Here is a 20297-nt window from a genome sequence, read left to right on the forward strand (position 1 = left end):
GCAAGTTCTGCCTATTCGGCACGACATATATATATATATATATATATATATATATATATATATATATATATATATATATATATATATATATATATATATATATATATATCTATATATATATATATATGTGTGTGTGAGTGTGTGTGTGTGAGTGTGTGTGAGTGTGTGTGAGTGTGTGTGAGTGTGTGTGAGTGTATGTCGTGCCGAATAAGTAAAATTGGTCAGTTAACAAGAACACATTTAAAATTAACTTCTTTCTAAAATTTTCTCTTATTCGTTAGAAGTTAATTTTTTTTATTTATGTTGGTTTAAAAATTAATAATTTTGTACCAGAAGAACCTTAGAAAACCTTCCTTACCTTATTATAAAAAAAAAACATAATTTAATTTAGCTTAATCCAGCTAAACATATTTTTGATAAGTTTACAATAATTTAATAATATACAAGCGTAATGAAATATATTTTATTCACTAGGTTCACAATGATTTTTGAGAAATAATTGCATACACAAATTTTCGCTTGCCTTATTCGGCAAGAAGAGCGTTGCTATTTAAGCCAAAATTGCAAGTTCTACCCATTCAGCACGACATATATATATCCATGATGAACTACCCATAATGAACACTTTACTGTCTTCAACAGAAGGGCCACTAGTAAGGGTGTTGGTGATGGTGGAGACACCATGGCCACCCACGCCCACTTGTCACCTCTGGTACGCCCACGACGCCGCCCCAACCGCCACCAAGGCCATTCGTATGGGTACGTAAAGAAATGAGTGTAAATTAAATTAATGGAAATGAAAAGATTTATGTTGTAGAACTAACAGTTGTTGGGACAACGGTTCGCTGTGTGTAGCGCTTTGTCGACCAGTGACATGAAGCTCTACACTGAGCAAAACGTTATCCCACGAATACCTACATTTGACAGTACGCTCTCTGGGCCACACTTAGAGAATTAGTGCCAGAAAAAAAGAGTAATATAGCTGAAACAACGTTTCAAGGAAAAGCTTAAAATGCATTGTAGCAGACGTAGCAATGTGATAGAAATAGTGGAAAAACCAAGAAGATTGACAAAAACTGTTATAGAATCAAACACAGAAGAGAGGAAGAGAAGAATAGAAAACAGTGTTATAAAAAGAAACATAGAAGAGAAGGCAGGAAGACTGGCAGTGTTATAGAAACAAGTATAGGCGAAAAGTCTATGTGTGTGCTAGCTCACTGTGAGCTGAGGGAGCTAGCTCGATTGCTAGCTCACTCAGCTCACACACTGAGGTCCGGAGTTCGAATCTCCTCCGGTACGGCTGGAAAACATTAGGGACATGTTTCCATAAGTCAGACACCTGATGTCCCTGTCCCTGTTTACTCATTAGTGTAAAATGAGTACCTGGGTGTTAGTCGACTGGTGTGCGTCGCATCCTGGAAAAAAACTGACCTAATTTGCAGGCAATGCTGTGCATAACAAGCGGCTTTCTATATAGTAGTATGTCGTTGATGTCAGCTGGGACTGTGTATCTTGTACATGTACTTGTAGTAAATAAAGATATTATTATTATAATGTTATAGAAACACACATAAAAGAGAGGACAGGAAGAGTACCTGGAGATACCAAGAGAGGGTATAGATCATTACCTCATCAACCAGGTTATTGCTGCTGGCCGCACAAGCCAACGTACGAACCATGACCCTGAATTAAGTGCCCGTCCAGCGCCTTCTTGAAGACAGCCAAGGATCTATTTGTAATTCCCCTATGTTTGCTGGGAGGCAGTTGAACAGTCTTGGGCTCCTGACACTTACTGTGTTGTCTCCTAGCCACTAGTGGCGCCCCTGCTTTTAGTGTATTTTTTAGCGTTGTTGCCTCTACTCTTTGCTGGTTTAAAGTGAATTTGTCACACAGAGTTGCCTCCTGGGGTAATGTCTGCTAAAACATTATTTGCTACATTCCTCCACTTTAAGTATTTTAAGCTGGAAATCGCCCAGCAGCAAGATGTTTGGGGCAGGAGTTGGGAGATTTTCCAGACAGTGATCAGTTTTCGAAAGCTGTTCCTGGAATTGTTGGGAAAATGCATCAGGAGGCTTGTATACAAACACAATGACAAGCTTCTCGTTTTCGATCTATACTGCCAAAACTTCAACTACATCATTTGAGGTGTTTAGTAGTTCCGAGCAAATGAACGACTCTGTGACATACAGGCCAATATCCCATCCACTTTGTTGCCTTTTTAAACTGTCTCCCAAGTTATTGCCTGGGATCCATATTTCGTTGTCAAAGTGATTCTTTTTGTGGGTCTCTGTGACAGCCGTAAACACTGTTTGACTCTGTGAGCAGTCAGTGAGGAAAAGTATTTTGTTGTTTGTTGATGACTTTAGACCCTGTATGTTTGCAAAGATAAATGTTGTCATGTTGATGGTATGTAGGGGGGCTTTGTTTGCTGGCATTAATATCTGGTGTTCTGGAGTGGAGGCCAGTGACTGCCCCTCATCTCCAGAAGTGTTCTGAGTTGGTGTAAGATTTCTGAAATTTCTTGCCAGTTTTTTCTTCCTGGCACTAGAAAAACCTCCTTCTCTGGAGTGGTTGTGGCTCTCATGGGTTCTTTCCCATGGCCTGAGTGATTTGTATCTTCTTGTTTCCGTTAGATGGTGTGCCTGACAATATATGTTGTAGCATTGTCTTTCGTGGACTGACGAGTGACACATTAACGGGTAAAATAAGTTGCAGGAAGAAGAGTTGCAGCCTCCTGTTGTCATGTGCGTGCTGCATTTTTTTGGGATGGTCAAAATTGCACGTCCTACCTGTTTTTCTAGATATTCCATGTCTGCAGATACCCAAGGCATAGAATTTGCGTAGATTGGCTTTCTGTTTGCCAGGATTTTATGTGGCTGTGTCTCCCCACTACCTTTAGCTCCTGCACTAACATCAGTGCTTCCACCAGTTTTTGCTGGTAATGTGTCAAAACTATTCCAAGAAGCATCATACCCTTTTATTCCATCTCCAGAAGTACTGCTACTTTGTACCTCTGGAAATTGTATAACGTTGTCTTCAACTCTTTCATCACGAGGGCCACTATCTCCATTTCTTGCACTGTCCTCCAGGACAGTAAACAATGTTGTAAAAGCAAACATAGAAGAAAAAGTAGGAAGAATACCAAACACAACCCGAACTAATGTGCTAATTATAGATAAAAATGTCAATCGGTGAAACAGTGAAGAAAAACCAAAGGTGTTAAAAGCTTTACTGAGAGAACGTATAGTTCTGTATACATCTTCATTAGTAACACGATATAGGCGTACCCAGAGTGAAGCTTTCTCCCAACTGGAGAAGCAGGTAGAAGAAGGGAAAAACATCGGACATCCATTACAGGTATCTGGTTACTGACACACCTCAGTGTCTTTCTTATCTATTGTCTGGAGTATAACATTTGCTGCCTCAGTGAAAGAACCTAACCCCTAAGTGCCGACACCTTAATGGTGACCCGTAAAAAGGAACTCCTTAGTGGTGACCTGTCACTAGTGTCCTCTAAGTTGTGACCCATAAATGGAGACCCCTTAGTAGTGACCAATAAGTGAAGACCCCTAAGAGGCGACCAATAAGTAGCATCCCATAAGTGGTGATCCATAAGTAGCATCCCCTAGGTGGTGACTCATAAGCAGCATCCTCTAAGTGGTGACCCACAAGTAACATGCCTTAAGTGGTGACCAATAAGTAGCGACCCCTAAGTGGTAGCCCATAAGTAACAACCCCTAAGTGGTAACCCATAAGTAGCAACCCCTAAGTGGTGACCCATAAGCAGCATCCCCTAAGTGGTAACCCATAAGTAGCATCCCTTAAGTGGTAACCCATAAGGAATATCAGCTAAGCGGTGACCCATAAGTGGCGTCCCCTAAGTGGTGACCCACAAGTAGTATTTCCTAAGTGGTGACCAAAAGTAGCATCCCCTAAGTGGTAACCCATAAATATCATATAATAAATCTGACCCATAAGTAACGACCTCTAAGTGGTGACTCTTAATTAGCATCCACTATGTGGCGACCCATAAGTAGCATCCCCTTAGTGGTAACCCATAAGTAGCATCCCTTAAGTGGCAACTCATAAGTAGCATTCCCAAAGTGATGACCCATAAGTAGTATCCCCAAGTGGTGACTCATAAGTAGCATTCCCTAAGTGGTAACCCATAAGTAAAGTAAAAGGACACAAGTGCAACTAATGTGACATTTATTGTGGCAACGTTTCGCTCTCCAGGAGCTTTATCAAGCCATTACAAACAATACATGGACATGTCGTAGGAACGACAACTTAAACAACGCCTGTGTACAACACCGAAATTCCACCAATCATCTTATGAAATTCAGAGACGCCCAATTAGTGATAAAAGAAACTAATTTCCGCACACGCAAGTGCCTTGAATCAGCACTGATCGCTGTTTCGAATACAATTAAACAAAACAACGGCAGCTTCACCATCTCCGAAGTCTTAGCTAGAATCCTCCTAAAAACAGTAAACCCTGCCATCACATAGTCTCTCCTGTTACACTACACAAAGCACAGAGAGTGAACACTGAAACAAGCTGCCTCATTCCAGTTTATATTTGTCCAACCTATTTTTATGTTACCCAAGTAATAGCTTTTATATCCTTTTACTCATGTACGAATTAATTGCTCTACCATATTGTATTACTTTTGTCACTACCACTACTACTACTACTACTACTACCACTAGTGAACATCGAAATGGTACCTCACTAGTATTCACCTCACTCTGAGCCTTTATATACCCTCTGTGTCCATGTATTGTTTGTAATTGCTTGATAAAGCTCCTGGAGAGCGAAACGTTGCCACAATAAATGTCACATTAGTTGCACTTGTGTCCTTTTACTTTACATATTGTCGGTAATTCTACCAACTTTATTACAACCCATAAGTAGCATCCCCTAAGTGGTGACTCATAAGTATCATCCCCTAAGTGGTGACCCATACATAGCATCCCCTAAGTAGTAGCCCATAAGTAGGATCCACTATGTGGTGACCAATAAGTAGAAACCACTTAGTGGTAACCCATAAGTAGCAACCACTAAGTGGTAATCCATAAGTAGCATCCCCTAAGCGGTTACCCATAAGTAGCATCCCCTAAGTGGTGAACCATAAGTAACAACCACTAAGTTGTGAACCATTAGTAGCAATCACTAAGTGGGGAAGCATAAGTAGCAGCTACTAAGTGGTGACCCATAAGTAGCAACCACTAAATGGTAACCCAAAAGTAGCATCACCTATGAGGTGACTCATAAGCAGCATCCCCTAAGTGGTGACCCATAAGTAACATCCCCTAAGTGGTGACCCACAAGTAGCGACCCCTAAGTGGTGAGCCATAAGTAACAATCACTAATTGGTGAACCATAAGTAGCAACCAATAAGTGGTGACCCAAAAGTAGCATTTCCTAGGTGGTGACCCATAAGAAGCATTCTCTAAGTGGTGACCCACAAGTAACATGCCTTAAGTGGTGACCCATAAGTAGCGACCCCTAAGTGGTAACCCCTAAGTAACGACCCCTAAGTGGTATCCCATAAGTAGCAACCCTTAAGTGGTGACCCATAAGCATCATCCACTAAGTGGTAACCCACAAGTAGCATCCCTTAAGACTTAAGTGGTAACCCATAAGGAATACCAGCAAATCGGTGGCCCATAAGTAGCATCCCCTAAGTGGTGACTCATAAGTAGTATCCCCTAAGTGGTGACCAATGAGTAGCATCCCCTTAGTGTTGACCCATAAATAGCATCCAATAAGTGTGACCCATAAGTAACGCCCCCTAAGTGGTGACCCATAAGTAGCATCCACTATGTGGTGATCCATAAGTAGCATCCACTATGTGGTGATCCATAAGTAGCATACCCTAAGTGGTAACCCATAAGTAGCATCCCTTAAGTGGTGACCCATAAGTAGCATTCCCTAATGGTAACCCATAAGTAGCATCCTTGAAGTGGTGCTCCATAAGGAATATCAGCTAAATGGTAACCCATAAGTAGCACCCACTAAGTGGTGACCCATAAGTAGCATCCCCTAAGTGGTGACTCATAAGTAGCATCCCCTAAGTGGTGACCCATGAGTAGCATCCCCTAAGTGGTGACCCATAAATAGCATCCAATAAGTGTGACCCATAAGTAACGCCCCCTAAGTGGTGATCCATAAGTAGCATCCACTATGTGGTAACCCATAAGTAGCATCCCCTAGGTGGTGACCCATAAGTAGCATCCCTTAAGTGGTGACCCATAAGTAGCATTCCCTAATGGTAACCCATAAGTAGCATCCTTGAAGTGGTGCCCCATAAGGAATATCAGCTAAGTGGTAACCCATAAGTAGCACCCACTAAGTGGTGACCCATAAGTAGAATCCCTTAAGTGGTCAACCATAAGTAGCATCCCCTAAGTGGTGACCCATAAATAACATCCCGGAAGTGTGACCCATAGGTAACGACCCCCAAGTGGTGACCCATAAGCAGTATCCACTATGTGGTGACCCATAAGTAGCATCCTCTAAGTGGTGACTCATAAGTAGCATCCCCTAAGTGTGACCCATAAGAAGCATCCCCTAAGTGGTGACCCATAAGTAGCATCCACTGCGTGGTGACCCATAAGTAGCATTCCCTAAGCGGTGAGCCATAAGTAGCATCCCCTAAATGGTAACCTATAAGTAGCATCCCCTAAATGGTAACCCATAAGTAGCATCCCCTAAATGGTAACCCATAATTAACACCCCCTAAGTGGTGACCCATAAGTAGTATCCGCTATGTGGTGACCCATAAGTAGCATAAACTATGAGGCGACCCATAAGTTGCATTTCCTAAGTCGTGTCCCATAAGTAGCATCCATTATGTGGTGACCCATAAGTAGTAATCACTAAGTGGAAACCCATAAGTAGCAACCATTAAGTTTTAACCCATAAGTAGCATCCCCTAAGTGGTAACCCGTAATTAGCATCCAGGGCCGGATTAAGAAGTCTCCGGGCCCTAGGCTATTCAGATTGGCGGGGCCCCTTTGAGTTACGGGTAAGCGAAGCGACCCCTTCCAGCTTCGGGGTGGGGGTGGGGGGTCGGTGTGAGCCTGTTTAAGGTCTAATTAAATACATTCTGGCTATTTAGATTAAATTTAATAGGGAAAGTACATCAAGACAACCAAAACCATTTACCAACAGCCATTATAACTATCTTGTTAGATCATGCATAGTATTACTAGATTAGGCTATTAAAGTAATGACATCATGTACCTATTATATTCAGCATAACCAGTACAGCACTATTATTCCCTTTATAAATCACTGACCATTATTGTTATCATTGCATAATGCATAAGATTATCAAATCATATAAACTCAAGAAAGTAAAGAATTGTTTATGTTCACAGGCACTTCTTAAATAAACTTTTTTCTGGATTTCATAGTGGCAAAATCATCAATTATATTCTGAAAATCAATATTTTTTGTTAGATCAGACTCAATGGTCAACAAGGCTAGGTTACACAATTTGTCTTGGCTCATTGTTGAACGGAGCTGGTTTTTCACTCTTTTCAAAACAGAAAATGAACGTTCTCCTTCACAGTTAGTAGCTGGAAGTGTTAGGTAAAGGCGATACACTATGTCAACATTAGGGAAGGTTTCTGAGATACCTGCATTTCTTAAATGTTTCAAAGCAGCTGAGGGCGCACATTTTTCAGGTGGAGCTTTAATCTGATTCATATACCCAGAAAAATGAACTATTTCTTCAACAAATGTGTCCTGAACATCTGCTGAAAGGTGTTGTTGCAACTTTAATGCAGCTTCTCTCAATTCTGCATCTGGCATAGTAGTAATTTTGAACAGAAATCCAAACTTGTCATTGAGATTCTGGTAGATTTCTTTTCTATTCACCAATTCTATAATCAGTGAATCGAGAATGACGAAGTATGTAGCTGTCTTACATTTCTGCCTTGGTAGCAACACAATTTCATTGTCTGGCTCTTCAAAATTGTGTTTCCTCTTCCTTGACCGCTGATGATCAGCCCGGTAACTGTAGTCTTTCACCAGCAGTTTAGCTTTCTCTTCAAACATTTCAAAAGCTTCATCATTGCGAAGTGAGCTTACAAATTCCACTAAGCCTGCATAGAGGTTAGCACAAGTAGCCATTTCAATTTCAATTTTCTGAAGTGTCTTGTTCGTGGCATTTAACCGTTCCAGTATACAGTCCCAAGGCACACAGAGTAAGGCCAATTCAAAATCTTCCAATTTTGATGCCAAGCTGGCTGCTTCGCTTCTTGTAGTTGCTGTCTGGTCTTCATCCTCTGCTATTTGGATCAAAGCAGAACGTATTTCAGCAAAGCTGTCTTTCAAAGCATGTGTTGCATCATGCTGCGCTGACCACCTTGTTGTTGATAATGATTTGATGACATCTCCATGAATGGTTGACTTGAGTATACTCCACCGATGCGTTGAAGCAGAGAAAAAATTAAAGAGTGCTTGTAAAAGTCCGAAAAATGAAACTGCAGCGACACAACACTCCGCAGCACATGACCCAACAAGATTAAGAGAATGTGCTGAGCACGGCACATATTCAGCAAGTGGGTTGATTTGCTTGATACGGGCTTGCAATCCATTATATTTACCCGACATGTTACTTGCATTGTCGTAGCTCTGGCCACGGCAATCCATAATAGAGAGATCATGTTCAAGCAGAGTATCCAGTACTACATTCATCATTGTTTCTCCATCATGGCCTGAAAGAGGAATGAATTTTATAAAGCGCTCTACAGGCTTACCACTGGAGTCGACAAAGTGAACAATGAATGTCAATTGATCTGTATGTGAAATATCTGGTGTTGAATCTACACTTATTGCAAAGTATTTTGCAGTTTTCACAGTTGCTGTGATGTTATTGAGGACCTTCTTAGTCATCAGTTCAATAAAGTCATTGCATATAGTAGATGACATGTAAGATACAGTGCCTCTTCCTGCATTCCCAAGGCGTGACACATGATTTGCTAAGAATGGATCGAATTGTGCTAAAAGTTCTATGATCCCTAGGAAATTGCCATTGTTTTCCGAACCAAAAACCTCATTTTCTCCACGGAAAGCAAGTCCTCTTAGAGCTAAGAATTTTACAACAGCAACAACTCTTTCTAGAACTTTTCTCCAATAAGTGCGCTCTTTTTCAGTTTGATTTTCCAAATGAGAATCCAATAAGCCTTTTTTCTGTGCACGAAATACACTGGCTAAAATGCAGCTCCTGTGAGTGGTGCTGTTTTCATGTTCCTCGAAACGCTTGGAATTTTTCTAGTCATTGAACCCTTGTGTGAAGGTATTTTCTTTGGTAGAAAATAGCTTGCATGCTGAAAAAACCATACCCCCGGCCGGGATTGAACCCGCGGTCATAGAGTCTCAAAACTCCAGCCCGTCGCGTTAGCCACTAGACCAGCTAGCCACAATAAGATTCATCCAACTAGGTATATTTCTACACCATAGGAAGGTTAGCACAGGCACCTCTGTGACCACAAATGCAAGTTTTTACAGACGAATCTCCAGCTAGCGTGGCCGGTTTATTTGCAATCGTGTCATTACGATTTCTTAAGTCAGCTTGCATGCTGAACAGTACACTTTTCCTGAGCTTTCAGAGTATACCATCCATGATCTTTTCACAGTTTCTGAATTTGCAAGCTTCCTATAAAACATAGATGACTTTAAACAACGACGACTTCCATCATCATAAATCCTTGCTGATTTCCTAAAGTCAATGTTCAGAGTTTGACTGAAGTTTTCTGCAATGAAAGCATTACGTAGAGAATCTGGGATTACATTTGGCCATGAGGCAGGATCTTTTAAGACAAATCCTGTGGATGAAATGTCCGTTGAGACATTGAGAGGAGACACAAAGAAGTAGATGCTGGCTGAGAAATAATGGAGGGAGGGCTTCCTGTATGATCTGACGTATCTGCAGATTCAACTGTACTGGTAACATCAGAAACTGTTTTCGTGAGCATATCTGTGATCTTTCTGCAGCTTCCTACATCTTTCTTTTTCTGTTCTTCTTCTTGAATTTTCTTCTTTCTTTACTGTGACCCACTCGCATAAGAACGTCCAACATCACGTTCACGAGATGCCATAATGAGGATGTATCACTGTCTGTAATCATGCAAATACAAATTTTTCATTATCAATTATTATTAATTTTTTAATTATTATTAAATTTTTTTTCTGTCAATTGGGGGGATATGGCCCTTGTAGCCCCCTTTCCTCTGGCTGTGCATCTAAAAATTCAAAACGTTACCAGAAAGGATGTATAGCCCTTGTGGCTTAGCGCTTCTTTTTGATTATAATAATAATAATACCAGAAAGGAGTCATATACAGAACTTTTACCATAGATTAGGTTAGTGATTTGGGCTACGAATATTTTACTAATTCATCCTCCTTGATCTCCAATTTACTTAAACAGAAATCATACCGAGTCCAAGAACAATGCACAATGGTATTTATATTACCATTTTCATAACTAAACTAATCATTATGTTGTGCATGATATATGGCCTACCACCATAGATAAGGACATGAGAATTAAAGAATGCAGGGACAATTTTCAGTTTCACCCTACCAACGATTTTCTGATGTGGCTTATGTGTTTGTGGGGAAATATGTATTAAATTAATTGATGTTCTACATCACTTCCGTCGCAACTTGAAAACTAAGCATTTGCGACGGAAGTGATGTAGAACATCAATCAATTGAGATCTGTTATTGAAATGATAAAGACTTAAAGACAGGACAAAGTGCTTTTAAAACCTACAAACGAAAGTCAGTTTGCGTTTTTAGGTTTTTCTTTATAGTATTTTTACCAAAAATGCGTCTTTACTGGTCCATGCGTCTTTACTGGTCAAGTAACCCTATCAGGTACCTCCCTTAACATTTAGAAGCGAAAACAAACATTTATCCATACACATCAATGTCTATCAATAACACTTCAGTTAATTTGTCACAGTACAAGTCTAGATAACGTATAATTACTACAGAAAATTGAAGAGGAATCTCCCATACTCACCCATTAGCGGAAAAACACAGCTGTTCTGATGTAAACAAAGGCGTGTTGAGTGTTGCCATCTATGGTTAGGTTTATTTATTTTTATTTTTATTTCATTATTTATTTTTGTTTTGATTAATTTTTAAAAATCAATTTTATTCTCCAAACACTTGAACTTTTTAGGTAGGGACCCCTTTGCACTTGCACCATGTGCGCAGTCTTGGATGAGCCCCTGAACCCCTTGGACCGCGGGGCCCCCAAATGCGCGGGGTCCTAGGCAAATGCCTAGTTTGCCTATGCGGTAATCCGGCCCTGTTAGCATCCACTATGTGGTGACACATAAGTAGAAACCACTAAGTGGTAAATCATAAGTAGCAACTATAAGTAGCATCCCCTAAGTGGAAATCCATAAGTAGCATCCCTTAAGTGGTGACTCATAAGTAGCATCCCGTATGTCGAAACCCATAAGTAGCATCCACTACGTTGTGACCCATAACTAGAAACCTCTATGTTGTAATCCACAAGTAGCAACCACTAAGTAGTAACCCATAGGTAGCTTCCCCTAAGTGGTGACCCATAAGTAGCATCCCCTAAGTGGTAACCCATAAGTAGCATCCCCTAAGTGGTAACCCATAAGTAGCATCCACTATGTGGTGACCCGTAAGCAACATTCACTATGTGATGTCCCATAAGTAGCATCACCTAAGTGGAAACCTATAAGTAGCATCCCCTATGTGGTGACCCATAAGTAGCATCCCCTAAGTGGTAACCCATAAGTAGCATCCATTATGTTGTGACCCATAAGTAGCTACCATTAAGTGGTAACCCATAAGTAGAAACCATTAGGTTTTAACCCATAAGTAGCATCCCATTAGTGGTAGCTCATAAGAAGCATCCCCTATATCATGACCCATAAACAGCATCCCCTAAGTGATGACCCATTAGTAGCATCCCCTAAGTGCTAACCCATAAGTAGCATCCACCAAGTGGAGACCCATAAGTAGAAACCACTAAGTGATGAACCATAAGTAGGAACCTATAAGTGGTGAACCATAAGTAGTATCCCCTAAGTGGTAACCCATATGTAGCATCCCCTAAGTGGTGACCCATGAGTATCATCCCCTAAGTGATAACCCGAAAGTAGCATCCAATAAGTGTGACCCATAAGTAACGCCCCTAAGTGGTGACCCATAAGTAGCATCCATTATGTGGTGATCCATAAGTAGCATACCCTAAGTGGTAACCCATAAGTAGCATCCCCTAGGTGGTGACCCATAAGTAGCATCCCTTAAGTGGCGACCCATAAGTAGCCTTCCCTAATGGTAACCCATAAGTAGCATCCTTAAAGTGGTGCCCCATAAGGAATATCAGCTAAGTGGTAACCCACAAGTAGCACCCACTAAGTGGTGACCCATAAGTAGAATCCCTTAAGTTGTCAACCATAAGTAGCATCCCCTAAGTGGTGACCCATAAATAACATCCCGGAAGTGTGACTCATAGGTAACGACCCCCAAGTGGTGACCCATAAGCAGTATCCACTATGTGGTGACCCATAAGTAGCATCCCCTAAGTGGTGACTCATAAGTAGCATCCCCTAAGTGTGACCCATAAGAAGCATCCCCTAAGTGGTGACCCATAAGTAGCATCCACTATGTGGTGACCCATAAGTAGCATCCCCTAAATGGTAACCCATAAGTAGCATCCCCTAAATGGTAACCCATAATTAACACCCCCTAAGTGGTGACCCATAAGTAGTATCCGCTATGTGGTGACCCATAAGTAGCATCCCTAAGTGGTGACCCATAAGTAGCATAAACTATGAGGCGACCCATGAGTTGCATTTCCTAAGTCGTGTCCCATAAGTAGCATCCATTATGTGGCAACCCATAAGTAGTAATCACTAAGTGGTAACCCATAAGTAGCAACCATTAAGTTTTAACCCATAAGTAGCATCCCCTAAATGGTAACCCGTAATTAGCATCCACTATGTGGTGACCCATAAGTAGAAACCACTAAGTGGTAAATCATAAGTAGCAACTATAAGTAGCATCCCCTAAGCGGAAATCCATAAGTAGCATCTACTATGTGGTGACCCATAAGTAGAAACCACTAAGTGGTAAACCATAAGTAGCAACCATTAAGTGGTAACCCATAAGTAGAATCCCGTAAGTGGTGTCCCGTGAGTAGCATCCCCTTAGTGGTAACTCATAAGTAGCATCCACTATGTGGTGACCTATAAGTAGTAACCACTAAGTGGTAACCCTTGAGTAGCAACCATTAAGCGGGAACCCATAAGTAGCATCCCTTAAGTCGAGACCCAAAAATACATCCCCTGTGTGGTAACCCATCAGTAGCATCCCCTAAGTGGTGACCCATAAGTACCATCATCTAAGTGGTGAACCATAAGTAGCAACCACTATGTGGTGAACTATAATTAGCATCCCCTAAGAGGTAATCCATAAGTAGCATCCTCTAAGTAGTGACCCATAAAAAGCATTCTCTAAGTGGTAACTCATAAGCAGTATCCACTATGTGGTGACCCATAAGTAGAAACCGCTAAGTGGTAACCCATAAGTAGCAACTATAAGTAACATTCCCTAAGTGGTAACCCATAAGTAGCATCCCCTAAATGGTGACCCATAAGTAGCATCCCCTAAGTGGTAACCCATAAGGAACATCCACTATGTTTTGACCCAAAAGTACAAACCAATCAGTGGTTACTCATAAGTAGCAACCACTAAGTGGTAGCCCATAAGTAGCCTCCCCTAGGTCGTGACCGATAAGTACCATCCCCTAAGTGATAACCCATAAGTGGCATCCACTATGTGGTGACCAATAAGTAGCATCCCGTAGGTGGTAACCCATAAACAGTATCCCCAAAGTGGTGACCCATAAGTAGCATCCATTTTGCGGTGACGCATATAGAGCATTCCCTAAGTGGTGACCCATAAATAGTAACCAGTAAGTGGTGACCCATAAGTAGCATCCACTACGTGATGACCCATATTTAGCATCACCTAAGTGGTAACCTATAAGTAGCGTCCCCTAGGTGGTGACCCATAAGTAGCATCACCAAAGTGGTGACCCATAAGTAGCATCCCCTAAGTGGTGACCCATAAGTAGCATCCCCTAAGTGGTAACCCATAAATAACATCAACTATATGGTGACCCATAAGTAGAAACCACTTAGTGGTGAACCATAAGTAGCCACCACTAAGTTGTGAACAATAAGTAGCATCCCCTAAGTGGTAACCCATAAGTGGCATCCACTATGTGCTAACCCATAAACAGTATCCCCAAAGTGGTGACCCATAAGTAGCATCCATTTTGTGGTGACGCATATAAAGCATTCCCTAAGTGGTGACCCATAAGTAGCAACCAGTAAGTGGTGACCCATAAGTAGCATCCACTACGTGATGACCCATATTTAGCATCACCTAAGTGGTAACCTATAAGTAGCATCCCCTAGGTGGTAACCCATAAGTAGCATCACCAAAGTGGTAACCCATAAGTAGCATCCATTATGTGGTGACCCATAAGTAGCAACCACTAAGTGGTAACCCATAAGTAGCAACCTTTAAGTTTTAACCCATAAGTAACTTGCACTAAGTAGTAGTTCATAAGTAGCATCCCCTAAGTGGTGACCCATAAGTACCATCCCCTAAGTGGTAACCCATAAGTGGCATCCACTATGTGGTGGCCCATAAGTAGCATCCCCTAAGTGGTGACCCATAAGTAGCATCCCCTATGTGGTAACCCATAAATGGCATCCACTATATGGTGACCCATAAGTATAAACCACTTAGTGGTGAACCATAAGTAGCCACCACTAAGTTGTGAACAATAAGTAGCATCCCCTAAGTGGTAACCCATAAGTAGCATCCCCTAAGTGGTGACCCATAAGTAGCACCCCCTAAGTGGTGACCCATAAGTAGCATCCCATAAGTGGTAACCCATAAGTAGCATGCACTATGTGGTGACCCATAAGTAGAAACCACTAAGTGGTAACTCATAAGTAGCAACCATTAAGTGTCAACCCATAAGTAGCACCCTCTAACTCGTGACCCATAAGTAGCATCCTTTATGTGGTAACCCATGAGTTGCATCCCCTAAGTGATGACCCATAAGTAGCATCCCCTAAGTGGTGAACCATAAGTAGCAACCACTAAGTGGTGAACCATAAGTAGCATCCCCTAAGTGGAAACCCATAAGTAGCATCCCCTAAGTGGTGACCCATAAGTAACATCCACTATGTGGTGACCCATAAGTAGAAACCACTAAGTGGTAACCCATAAGTAGCACCCACTAAGTGGTAGCCCATAAATAGCATCCTGTAAGTGGTGACCCATAAGAAGCGTCCCCTAATTGGGAACCCATTTGTAGCATCCCCTAAATGGTGACCCAAAAGTAACATTCTCTAAGTTGTGAGCAATAAGTAGCAACCACTAAGTGGTGAACCATAAATATCAACCACTCAGTGGTGAACCATAAGCAACCACTGAGTGGTGAATCATAAGTAGCATCCCCTAAGTAATGACCCATAAGTAGCATCCCCTAAGTGGTGAACCGTAAATAGTACCTACTAAGTGGTGAAGCATAACTAGCAACCACTAAGTGGTGAAGCATAAGTAGCAACCACTAAGTGGTGAACCATAAGTAGTAACCACTAAATGATTAACCATAAGTAGCAACCACTAAGTGGTGAACCATAAGTAGCAACCACTAAGTGGTGAACCCAGAGTGGTACCTCACATACGGAGGACCAGATTCTTGGATACATCAACAAGGAGCCCCCTAACCCAGCATCGTCTGATGGAGAGCTTTGTTTCTAGTAAAGGTTCTTGATCTAAGGAAGTGAATCCACCATCCTATTATTTGGATCAAACCAATTTATCTCCCATTTCCCAAATGCTATATGACCCTAAACTCAGCTCTTTCTGTTGCTGTCTTCCCTCAGATTATATCCACTGGCAGGACCGTCTGGCAGGTCACTGGCTGCCCTTTCTTGTATCCTGCCGAGCCGGTAGGGGCCCCAGGGGTGTCCCTAAGGTGGTGTCTCTTGTATCTCACGCCTGCGACCTTGCCACCAACGCTCTCAGGGTCCACAACCAAAACCAGCAGCAGCACCTGCAGCAACAGCAATCCGACCAGCAAGAGCATTACCAGCAAGAGCAATACCAGCACCAGCAATTCCAGCACCAGCAGTACCAGCAACAGCAGGAGGAGGAGGAGGAAGAAGGGCGGGTGTTAGAGTCGCTTCAGCCAAAGAAACATCTCGCTCTCTGTCACAAATTCATCTTTAACCCCACCAAGGACTTCTCTATGAGGTGGGTGTCGGAGGAACGGAACGGAAATTTACTTGTGGAGGAGGGAATTCTGTGTAGGAATAAGATTTTTCCTTGGTAAAGAGGAGGGTTTACTGTAGTATACCTGAAGTATACATGGAGTATACCTGGAGTATACCTTGAGTATACCTGAAGTATACCTGGAGTATACTTGGAGAGGGTTTCGGGTGTTAACGCTCCCGCTGCCTGATACTAGAAAGAGTTTTACGACTGAGAGATAATTGGACATGAATTTCCAGGTGAAATCTTGTTTTTTTTTTGTGCTAGCAGAGTGACCTTTGTGGGAAAAGTTTAAGGAAATAGTTTCATTGTGTAAAAGTTTTTTGTTTTAAGGGTTGTGAGGTGGAGGGGACTAGTTTTGAGTTATATTAAGACACTATTTGTGAACTTACTGCTTTTTGTTTAAGTACCAGAGTTTTGTGGTGGAGGAAAGAGTTTATTGTAGGAGAGTGCATTTATGTTTAGTGGTAAGACCTTCTCAACTCAGGTGTGCACTGTGTTCATCACCTGTTCCTTGTGAAGATAAGACAAGGGTCGTAGAAATATTCTATATTTAGACAACGTTTTGCTCTGTGTAGAGCTTTATCATTTCTTGACAAAGCTTTACACACAGCGAAATGTTACCCCAATAAATACTTGTTCTGCAACCTGTGTCCTTTTTTTTTTACTAGTACTATCGGCAGCACACCATTTGTAAATCCGATTTGTTCCTTGTGTTCATCAGGCTGGTGGAGTGGGTTGAAGCGGCGCGGGCGTGGGGGGTGGATGAAGTCACCGTCTACGACGGAGGTGGCACCCATCCCAACGTCAGCCTCGTACTGAGGCATTACCAGAAGGAGGGGTTCCTCGATGTTCGACCTTGGACCAATCCTGGGACCCATCCCTCCATACCTCACCTCAACACTGCCCTTTATAATACTCAGAGGTGAGACACCTAAAAAGGTAAGAGGAGAGCCATTGTTGTTATATTTTTAGAGAGCTCCAAACACGTGTGGATTATTTAGAGTAAGAAGTGATAGAGGTTCGATCCTCCTTCCGCTTTTCACGAGTCAGACACGCTATTCTCGCAGCCCGAACTCGTGGAGAATGAGAAACCTAAGTCGTAAAAGGGATGTCAGTGGTAGAACGCTCGGCTCTTCCATTTTTTTCGTAGGACAACTGTTGTCAAGTCTCATTCCTCCTGCTGTATCTGTTCATCTAGCAGTAAGTATGCACCTAGTCGACTATTGCGAGTAGCATCCAAGGAAAGGACTTAAGTGGTTTATCCTTGGTTAACAACCCTCAAGTGTTGTTTTCTTTCAATTCTTATTAGCAAATACATGAGGAAATGTTTTATCTCTAATTTACTGCACCACTTTATAAGCTAATTATGATTTGACTATTATTAGTTAAGCTTATTACTGTAAAAGTCTCTTATATTCGTTTTTGTTCGGTGGATTTCTTGATTGTTGACATATTATTATTATTATTATTATTATTATTATTATTATTATTATTATTATGTGTTGTTATTATTATTTATTTATTTATTTATTTTTTTAGCGAATTTCTTACCACTATGCTGGATGTGTTACGTGTAACTTGGTGTTGGCGGATTGTATTGGAGGTCCGTACATCTTAGTGGGTTTTACCTTTTTTTTTTTATTCCTTCTCGCGCATATCCTTATTGTTGTAATGCTTGATGTTGCAGGTACGACCTGTTCACCATTGAGAACGTCCCCTACACGGACTGCCTACTGCGCCACATCGACACTCACAGGTACGTGGGCGTGTGGGATATAGACGAGTTTGTGTTGCCCACCACCCACACTTCCCTCCCAGAGATGCTGGACGAAGCTAAGGCCCGTGCGGCCTCCCTAGGCCTTTCACCCACCTCCTACCTGGCCCGCTGCTTCTACTACTTTGACGATCAGTCTGAGACACCCTCAGCTTACCTGCCTGAATACCTGCATCTACTACGTCACGTCACCCGCACCGTCAAGATGACACCCCCCAAGGTGTTCTCCAAGGCTATCCACGACACCTCGCGTGCCCTCGGTCTTCATGCCCACTTCGCCTTAGTCAACCTACAAGGAGAGATAGATCAAGAGCGTGAACTCTACCACCTGTACCCCGGAAACGAGGCTCACCTGGCACACTACAGACCCAAGTGCCAAGGAGAGAGCCAGAAAGAGTGCCAGACGATCTTTCGGCCCTACTTGACTCGTGACACAACTATGTGGAGACACCGGCACGTTATTTCCAAAGCCACAACACGAGTTCTCCGCAAACTGAATCTTATCCCTCCTTGATATGTTATTAAAAAAAAGAAAAATTCGATTAATTAATTGGTACACAAATTTTCGCTTGCCTTATTCGGTAAGAATATATATATACATTATATATATATATATATATATATATATATATATATATATATATATATATATATATATATATATATGTCGTGCCGAATAGGCAGAACTTGCGATCTTGGCTTAAATAGCAACGCTCATCTTGCCATATAGGACAAGCGAAAATTTGTGTATGCAATAATTTCGCCAAAATCATTCTGAACCTAGCGAAAAAAAATGTATTTCACTGTGTTTGTTTAGTATTAAATTATTGTAAACAAATCTAAAATATATTTAGTTGGGTTAGGCTAAAATAAATTGTTCTTGTTATAATAAGGTTAGGTAAGTTTTCTAAGTTCCTTTTGGTGCAAAATTAAAAATTTTTACATTAACATTAATCAAAAAAATATATCTTTAAACTTATAAGAAAAAATTTTAGAAAGGATTTAATTTTAAATAAGTTCTTGCTAATTGACCAGTTTTACATATTCGGCACGACAATATATATATATATATATATATATATATATATATATATATATATATATATATATATATATATATAATGTAGGGAGGTACCACCTCTAGAACTGTCATAGTGACCCTCATCCTCAGAGAAAAGAATAAACTTGCTTCAGGGAAAACTCAAGGTTTTACCTGAAGCTGTTTGAGAATTTTCTCCTACCACCCCCTATATTTCAAGTATGTTTTATTTGAAGACAATAATATATTGGCCAAACATTCACAAAAATACAACAGAAAGTAAAACAACATAGGTAACTCAGAGCTACATCTCGAATACTTCGTCCAGCTCCCCTGCGGTGGGCCGCGTGCCCAGAATGCTGCAGGCATTTCCTCTCTGGATCGCAACACTGAGTCTCTAAAAGAGAAAGCTGGTCGCCCTGTGGTCCTTGGTTTCTATGATGAGCTTTTCACCCAGCTCTTTGAGGAACTTTAGAGCACGCTTGCCCCATGCTCCAATTGTCTCCGGCCCTATTGGAATGAAGTTATGGCAAGGGGGAAGGTCTTCATATTTTCGGATCTTCTGGGTCTCCCTGTGGCTGGCAGCTCCACCCCCTTCCACTACGGAGTATGGCAAGTAGGTGTCTGCCAATGTGGCAGCACAGGTGTAGTCCCAGGCAATCTGCTTTCCATCCTTCCAGGGTAGCATAGTGGCTGTATATATATATATATATATATATATATATATATATATATATATATATATATATATATATATATATATATATTTATATATATATGTAGTAGGTTGGTAGACAGCAACCGTCCAGGGAGGTACTACCGTCCTGCCAAGTGAGTGTAAAACGGAAGCCTGTACTTGTTTTACATGATGGTAGGATTGATGTCTTTTCTCTGTCTCATAAAAATGCAAGATTTCAGGTACGTCTTACTACTTCTACTTACACTTAGGTCACACTACACATACATGTACAAGCATTTGTATATACACCCTTCGGGGTTTTCTTCTATTTTCTTACTAGTTCTTGTTTTTCTTATTTCCTCTAATCTCCAATGGGATATGGAACAGAATTCTTCCTCCGTAAGCCATGCGTGTTGTAAGAGGCTACTAAAA

At 41.4% G+C, this 20297-nt stretch overlaps 1 protein-coding gene across 1 annotated transcript; it reads left to right on the forward strand.

Annotated features, from left to right (window-relative positions):
* Positions 1-479: 479 nt before the first annotated feature.
* Positions 480-18684, forward strand: LOC128687541 (uncharacterized). The gene is made up of 4 exons (XM_053775005.2): positions 480-759; positions 15983-16352; positions 17095-17295; positions 18061-18684. Exons 1-4 carry the CDS (start codon positions 618-620, stop codon positions 18659-18661), a joined length of 1314 nt encoding a protein of 437 aa, XP_053630980.2. The 5' UTR covers positions 480-617; the 3' UTR covers positions 18662-18684.
* Positions 18685-20297: the final 1613 nt, after the last annotated feature.

Source organism: Cherax quadricarinatus, chromosome 11 (assembly GCF_038502225.1).
Source record: "Cherax quadricarinatus isolate ZL_2023a chromosome 11, ASM3850222v1, whole genome shotgun sequence".
In the NCBI taxonomy this organism is placed as follows: domain Eukaryota; kingdom Metazoa; phylum Arthropoda; class Malacostraca; order Decapoda; family Parastacidae; genus Cherax; species Cherax quadricarinatus.

Bases quoted from the DNA above. Each gene is read 5' to 3' on its own strand.
- LOC128687541 (XM_053775005.2), top strand. From the start codon at position 618: ATGAACACTTTACTGTCTTCAACAGAAGGGCCACTAGTAAGGGTGTTG. The intron at 760-15,982 runs GTACGTAAAGAA...GTCTTCCCTCAG, and splicing joins CACCAAGGCCATTCGTATGG to ATTATATCCACTGGCAGGAC. The intron at 17,296-18,060 runs GTGAGACACCTA...TTGATGTTGCAG, and splicing joins GCCCTTTATAATACTCAGAG to GTACGACCTGTTCACCATTG.